This window comes from Giraffa tippelskirchi, chromosome 8 (assembly GCF_054371585.1).
Source record: "Giraffa tippelskirchi isolate mGirTip1 chromosome 8, T2T-mGirTip1v1.2.pri, whole genome shotgun sequence".
Taxonomy (NCBI): Eukaryota; Metazoa; Chordata; class Mammalia; order Artiodactyla; family Giraffidae; genus Giraffa; species Giraffa tippelskirchi.
The window spans coordinates 146107182-146114801 of NC_137282.1; the positions used below are offsets into that span (position 1 = coordinate 146107182).

The 7620-nt window shown below is 48.4% G+C and overlaps 1 protein-coding gene across 42 annotated transcripts in view; it reads right to left on the bottom strand.

The window, feature by feature from the left end:
• The window catches only part of CARMIL1 (capping protein regulator and myosin 1 linker 1), a 305081-nt gene extending 302780 nt beyond the window's left edge, over positions 1-2301 (bottom strand). For 34 of the 42 annotated variants that reach the window (XM_081522105.1, XM_081522092.1, XM_081522088.1 and 31 more), the window contains exon 1: positions 1253-1337. Coding sequence is in view for 6 of the 42 variants with exons in the window: in XM_081522077.1 (XP_081378203.1) it covers positions 1914-1953 (40 nt within the window). In the remaining 36 variants the exon portion in view is untranslated. Of the gene's footprint in view, positions 1-1252; positions 1338-1913 lie in introns of those variants that run through there. The other 8 variants (XM_081522077.1, XM_081522066.1, XM_081522068.1 and 5 more) reach the window with 1 other exon arrangement.
• Between the last annotated feature and the right edge of the window lie 5319 nt (positions 2302-7620).

A 7620-nucleotide genomic window follows, 5' to 3' on the forward strand; every position in this document is an offset into this window, starting at 1 on the left:
TCCATCTTTAGATAAGGGTTAAATTTAACTTTTAAAATACAGAAAGAATTCATTTTGAGGACTATCAATAGAAAATCATCCTATCCTTCATCACCCTTTATCTTTGTCTAATTACCTAAACCTAAAGTTTAACTGCAGCTTCCCTGGTGACTCAGAGGTAAAGAATCCACCTGTAATGTAGGAGACTGGGGCTCAATATCTGGGTCGAGAAGATCCCCTGGAGAAAGAAACGGCAACCAACTCCAGTATTCTTGCCTAGAAGATCTCATGGACAAAGGAGCCCGGAGGGCTACAGTCCATGGGACCGCAAAGAGTCGGACATGACTGAGCAACTAAATAGCAATAACAAAGTTTAATTACCTAAACTTTTCATCACCAGGCTCAAGGATACCTAATTTTAAAAAAAGGATCTGCCACTTGCTTTAGTTATCCTTATCCCCAGGCCAGCGATGCAAACCCTCCCCTAAATTCTTTCTCGGGACCTCTGGAGGCATCTTCAGAGTTTCTGGGCGCGTGTTTCCTCTCCTGGGTAGGGTTTTGGTAAGATCTCCTGCTCCCAGAACTGGATGGACCGCTCATTCCCAGTGGACTCTTCAGGATTGGCGGGGGAGGCCTTTAATACCCTAAATATAGTCAAGAGTTTGGCTTTTTTTTTTTTTTAATTCAACAAAACCAGAAGCTTCCATCTTCCATATTAGCCTAGCAATAGCTTCTTTACATCAAGTTTCACCTGCCTGAGTTAACAGTCGCTAGTGGAAGAACCCACACAAACTCCTCCAAAGTATTAGCTCTGAGAGGTGAAAGAGGGGGGCAGATTCCTCAAATGCAGATGCATGGGCGGTTGGAACTCTTGTCAGCACCCATTAACTATCATCTTTCTGAGCTGTAGGCTGTGTAGTGTGCCAAGGATGATACAGTAAGGAAACAGGTCACTGGGGCTCAAAACACACACGCACACAGCAACACATACCTTGTTACAGTACACCATGCTACACAGACACACACACACACACGCAGGCGCACACAAGCTTAAACGCTTGGTTTTCAGAACACTCTTTCCCCAAAACCTCATTTTAAGCTCTGCCACGTTAACCCTCTACATAATTAAGTTAAACCCCAGGACAAAATATTCACACACACATCCCCCGCAAAACCCTCAAGGGACTCCAACAATGGGTCACCTTGCATAGGGTACCACATACAGGTTCCCTACGAGACGCGGGACGGGGAGAATTGGCAGGTTAATCATTACCGAAATAAGGCTTTTATCATTAACCCTCAGTTTCCTGGTGCAAGTTTGCGTCAGTCCTGTAACCCTTACGCTCCCACTTGGCGATGCGAAACCACGCCTTGCCAGGCTCAGTCATTATACCCGAGCAGTGCCCCCTCCCCCAAGTTCTACGTCACAAGGGCACCTCTGGCCGAGAGTTTTCTGGGGACCGGGGGCGGGGGGGTGGGATGTGGAGTTCCTGGCACGGGCCGGAGGCGACCTACTGTGCGCTCGCCAGCCGTTCGTGTCCTGGGCTTTCCGGGACTTCCCGAGTTGGGGACGCGGGACCGGCCGCTGTAGAGGATTCTCCTCGCTTGCAGGAACCCCCAGACCCAGGCAGCCCGCCCCCGTCTTCAGCCAACCTGAACCCCGGGTCACCGCGGGAGGAGGCGCTGGGGACCTCCGGCCGAGCCGCGGCGAGCGCTCCCGGGGTTCCCGATTCCTCCCCAAGCCGGCCCTCTTGGGACGGAGTTTTTCTAGCGGTCAGACGGGAGCAAACTTCCCGGCGCCCCCCAGCGACCCTGCCCTACACCCCTCCGACCCCAGGGGCGCCGGAACGTGCGGGAGGGGAGAGGTGGGATGGGAGGTGGAGGCGAGGGGGCCGCAGAGGCAGAAAGAAAATCAACCACCGCGTGACTCTTACCTATCAACTCCCCGGGCACCTCGGAGCTCTCCTCGGCCATGGCCCTCTAGGTGCGGGGAATGTTGCAGGTCCAACTCTGATTTACGGCCCCCCACCCTCCCCCGCCTCCTTCAATTTCCTAGAGGCAGAGGCAGCTCGCAAACGGGAGAAGGTGTGAAACGGCGGGACGGAGATAGAATTTGGCCGCGTCCCCCGCCCCACCAAAAAAAAAAAAAAAGAGTTGCAAATCCGAGGTGGGTTTGCGGCTGCTGCTACATGACGCCTCCTTGCAGTTCCCGGCGGCGGAACCGAGACCCGGCGGGGTTGGGAGCGGGTGCGCGGGCGGCTGCGGGGCTGGCTCCGGCTGCTGGCAGTTCCTGCCCGCTCCAGGCGCCGCACCTACGGCCCTAGGTGAAGGCGGAAGGCGTGGGGAGAGGCGGGGAGAGCGGGGCGGGGGGCCAGGGTGTCCTCGCGCTCCAGCCGGGCTCCAGCGGGGCGGGGGCAGCTCCGGCGCGGCTCCTCCTCCCTCCTTTGCCTCCTCCTCCTCCTCCAGCGTTTCCGCCTCACCTCGCGAGACCCGGCCTCCGCACGCGTCCCAGGCCGGCCTCCCAAGCCTGGGGGCGCGTTCCCCGGCGCTGGCCGCAGAGCCCGGCAGCGCGAGCCTGCGGCGGCGGGCACCGGGAGCTCCTCGTGGCCTCCCCCGCGAACCGCCGAACCCCTGCGTCTGGAGAAGGGGTGAGGGAGCCTGGGAGCCATCTGCTGGCCGCTGGGGAGGACGGCCGGTGGGCCTGGGCAGCCCAATTCCCCGTCCCCAGCTCCCGGCGAGCCGAGGACGCCAGGGGATGGGAGGCTGCAGACCCCGCGCATGTTCCGCAGGCCGGTCTGCGCGGAAACCCGGTCTTTCTGGGACCCCTCTGCGCCCTTTCCTTTTTCAACCCTCCCTGTGACAGTCTGGCGTTTCCTCGACGTTATTAATTTTCCATTTTGGGGGAGCAGGAGCTAGACGAAACCTGTAAACACGAACCATATGGTGAGAAAACACTTTTTTGTGTGCTCAGCGGGCGCGACGCCGCCGCCGCAGCCGTTTTGCCATCTCAGACATTCGAAGTGGGAGAGCGCACGCCAAAAAAAAAAAAAAAAAGCCTTTCACTCGCGCTGGAACCTCCTTTTAAAAAGCCAGGGCACTTTCGGGCAGCTGAGAGTAATTCACAAAGCCAGAATGAGCCTGCTGATTGGTCTGATCGACCTTGCCGACTTTCCCTGAGCTCCACCCCCGGAGAGACAACTTCAGGGCCAGAAGCCTTGCAGCGCCTGGATTGCTGCCTTAGTGCCTGGTCGGCTGGGAGTGAATGCCTGTCATCGGGTTCTGTTTTTAAAGGACGGAGGGAGGGGAGGGAGGAAAGGAAAGGGAATCCCACGCAGTGATAATCTAGTTTTAAACACTGCTGTCGACCTTGGATCCCCAAAAATCATCTTAAGCCTCTCTGCCAGGAGTTACCAATTAAGACATTCACCTGTCTGGCCCCTTCTCACCCTTCTAACCTCTCCAGCTCCTCTTACAACCTGACTCTCCAAAACTATTAATAATTGCTGTTTCTTTTCCCTTCCTTTTTAGGTTATCTGATTCTTATCTAGTGTTTCCCTGGTGGCTCAGACGGTAAAGAATCCGCCTGCAATGCAGGAGACCTTATCTATGTTTTCAATTCCAGCCCCATGCGTACCTTCTTTGTGAAGCTTTTCCAGGGTTTTTCAGATCACCTGACCCCTCTATTCAAAACCACTAGAATATGTTATTGGCTGAAACATTATTTTCTAAGCCCAAACACACAGCGCCTTGTTTCATTACTTGTGTATTTGTCTAGCTTTACTACTTTAACCCCAGCATCGTTCCCTGAGTTTGTCTGCCCAACTAGACTGTAGGAGATTTAAGGGTGGGAATTTCAGACTTTTGAACCTTCTCAGCAGACCTGTGTGAAATAAACATTTGTTGACTGATTGGTTTTAGAGCTTTGGACCTGACTCCCTACTGTTTCTCAAATGTTGGCGAGTTAAGCTAGACTGGTCCTTTATGCAATTAATATCTTTTTATGCAATAAATGGAAATTAACATCTCAAAACCATCTTCCATTCAACCGTGTGTATTTAGAAGGATTTTTCTGGCACTTATCAGGAAGTTTCAGAAATAGCCCTGAACGTTCCACACCATGTGGTATCTGTGAAAATAAAGACAAAACTTTTTCCCCCTTTGGCCCAGGGTGGTGGGGAGAATAAAGGACAGGCTATAAGGAATTCCTGTAATTCAGGGCTCCTTGGAGCCTTTTAAAGGAAGCTGGGGTTTCAATAAAGAATCAGGTTTTTTCACTGGAATAAGATCCTGACTGACTCCTACACCTCCTACATTGAAGGCATGGATTCAAATGAATCTGCTATTTCAGTACTCAAAAATGACTGACTGTAGAAATGAAAATCATTTACTTCTTCAGAGCAAAACTCAAGTATGTTTCAGAATAGCAAACAAAGAACTCCACAGAGCACTGTTTATAAAATCCACCAAGTAGTAAATGTCCCAAGCAAACGACAACCAGGGACTCTACTTAAAGAATGCGTTTTGAAATCTGAAATGTGTGGTTATTGACTGAAATCTGCCCACCCCTCCAATGCTGCAGACTTTTCTCACACCCCTGCCCTCCACTTTCCATACTTTTAAGTTTACCCCTGCCACTGTGGTCTTGATCAAGAGTGGTTAAACTACCTGAAACTAATTGCCATTATAAACATAATTACCTACAGCTTAATCTGTATGTGGCTGTGTTTAAGTGTTATAACCAGCACTGATGAACTGAAATCTATTAGTCAGAAAGAAAGTTTTCTGAAAAACCAACTTTTCAGAGAATCTCTACTGCACCTAAACTTTTAAATTGTTAAACACAGTTGCAACAAATTTAGGAACAAAATTATTTTGGAAAACTATACATACTTTTAGTTCCAAAGTATTCATTCATATCTATAGTATATTTTGCACTGTGGTGAGAAAATACACTATTAATGTCTATGATAGTCTAACATACTACCATTAGAATCATATCATATAAAGAATAAACTCACAGAGACAAAATGAAAAAAATTAGAAATCAGCAAGCTAACAACAGCAACAAAAACTCCACTGTTTACCCAAATCGATTTCTGATCTTCCTTACTGCCTTGAGAACTGGTTCTAAAACTGGAAGAGATTCAGTTATGTGAGAACCAATGACATCACTACACCAACCAAGTAGTCACTTGCAGACTAACTTCCCACCTTAGCAACTACGATTTGTTTGGGGTCTCCTTAGTGAGGTATATGTTTCTCAACTGGGTTAATTAGACCTTCAGGGAAACTACACAATGAAATACTACGCTTGCAAATACCTCAAGGAAAAAATAGTTTATTTTTGTGTAGAAGACAATGAGAGGTAAATTTCTATTGGACTATATATTCCTTTAAAGTATTTACAAGTGATATAATATATTTGCTTGAAAAGTAATCCGTGGGAGAGGGGGATGTTTGTGAAGTGGGGTGGGGGACTGAGTAGGGCCTTGTATTGATTTTTGTTGTATAATAAGGTACCTGGGAATTCACTGCTCTTACTTATATGTGTGTGTTGAAATTTTTAATGATCATCACAATCAGAGCAAATCCTTGCAGATATGACCAAGAGAGAAGGAAGACAGTTAACTCAATCATTAATGCAGAAAATATCTGAGTGTGCTATCAACAGAGCTCATAGCACAACGGCTTTCCATAACTCAGAACACTTGAACAGAGCATTTCAACAGACACCATAGTGCTGTGTTTCAAAGATGCAATTTTTTCATTTTAATGATAATGAAATCAGAATGCATTTTATAATTGTTACAGACAATTACAGCATGCTTCTCACATCCCACCCCCAACACAAATACAAAATCTGTTAATTGATGACCTCTGACAAGTGAGGTGCTCTTATTTGAGCTCCCAGTGACCCCTTGGGTTAGAAAGTATAATTACTATATCTTTATGACAATGACAACATAAGTTCAGATTTGTGGGTTGACTTGCTCTAAGTTGCATAGCTATTAATAGCCAAAGGGTGAACCTAGAGTTGAGATCTTCAGGTCAAAGTTCAGTTTACTACTGACACTTCACCAGCCCCTTGGTCTGTGTTCCATGTAAAGTGTGAAGATGGCCAAGGTTGGGGCCCACCCACCCACAAGGAGCTCCACCTCCAGGAGGAAGATTAAGGTGATCTTTGATTGCCCTGCAACTAGTCCAGTGCCATGCAGTAAATGGTGAGCTAGTTGAATCTAATTGAAAATAAAAAATAATAAGATAAATACAAAACACACTAGGCAGGTGCCAAATGATGTGTTCAGTAAGTGCTATAGAAATTCATAGAGGTGGCAGGGAGAGAGCAGTAGAAGGAGGAGAATCACCTTTATAATGTCACTTAACAAATGGGAATGGCGCTCAGTGTGCTTGGGCCAACTCTTTGCGACCCCATGGACAGATTCTTTATCTGCTGAGCCAGCAAGGACGCCCCAATGTGAGTGGAGCACTTACTATTTGCCAGAGGATGTAATGGTGAATGGGCTTCCCTGGTAGCTCAGGTGGTGAAGAATCTGCCTGCATACAGGAGACCCCAGTTCGATTCCTGGGATAGGCTACCCATTCCAGTATTCTTGGGCTTCCCTGGTGGCTCAGATGGTAAAAAAAAAAAAAAAAATCTGCTGCAGTGCAGGAGGCCTGTGTTTGATCCCCGGGTTGGGAAGATCCCATGGAGGAAGGCATGGCAACTCACTCCAGTACTCTTGCCTGGAGAATTCCATGGACAGTGGAGCCTGGCAGGCTATAGTCCATAGGGTCACACAGAGTCGGACATGACTGAAGCAACTAAACAGCAGCATGGTGGTGAATTAAACAGATGCTTCATGGAACCTTGAGAAACTGTCAGGGCAGGGTGTGGGAGGAGAGGAAGAGAGAGAGACAGGCACCTGCTGTCAGTGCTGAGGTGAGAAAACACAGAATTATGGGAATGAGAGGGTGCAGGGGGTGGGCAGAGGAAAGAAAGGGAGTGAAAATGTTCCAAGCTGCAGGAACAGCATGTGTACAGGCCAGAAGATAAGATAAAAACATGGAGACACTGAAATAAATTCAGGGGATTTTGATGAATAGAGATGGAGTAGGAATAGAAGATCAAAGAAAAGGATTGTACCACCTAGGACCTCATGAACCACTAAAGGAGCCTGAATTGATCTGAGGAGCAAAGGGAGATTCTTGAGAGATTTTGAGTAAGGCAGTGTCACAACCAGATATTCTTGTTTAGAAAGATTACCTAGCTGGGAACAACTGAAAAGACTGGAAGGGAAGCAAGAGTGTTAGAAGTAGAGACAGAAGTTAGGAGGCTAGAAATTGAGAAGTTAGGAGGCTGTTGTGATAAGTGAGGCAAAACAAACAAACAAAAAAGCATAGCAGTCTGAGCCAGGGTAGTGATGGGGGATGTGCAGATGTGAGAGCTAGGAGGTGGGCAGGTGGGGCGGGATGGCAGTGCAGAAGGGGAAGCTCAGGGTCTGGGTGGGTGAATGGGCTGGAGGTGGTGGTCACCGACTGGAAAAGGGAGGAGGGCATATGTGGTGAATCAAGATGAGCGGTTCAAGTTTGGCCTGAAGAGGTGGAGGGACCGTGGCACAGCCACGGGGCAATGTCCATTAG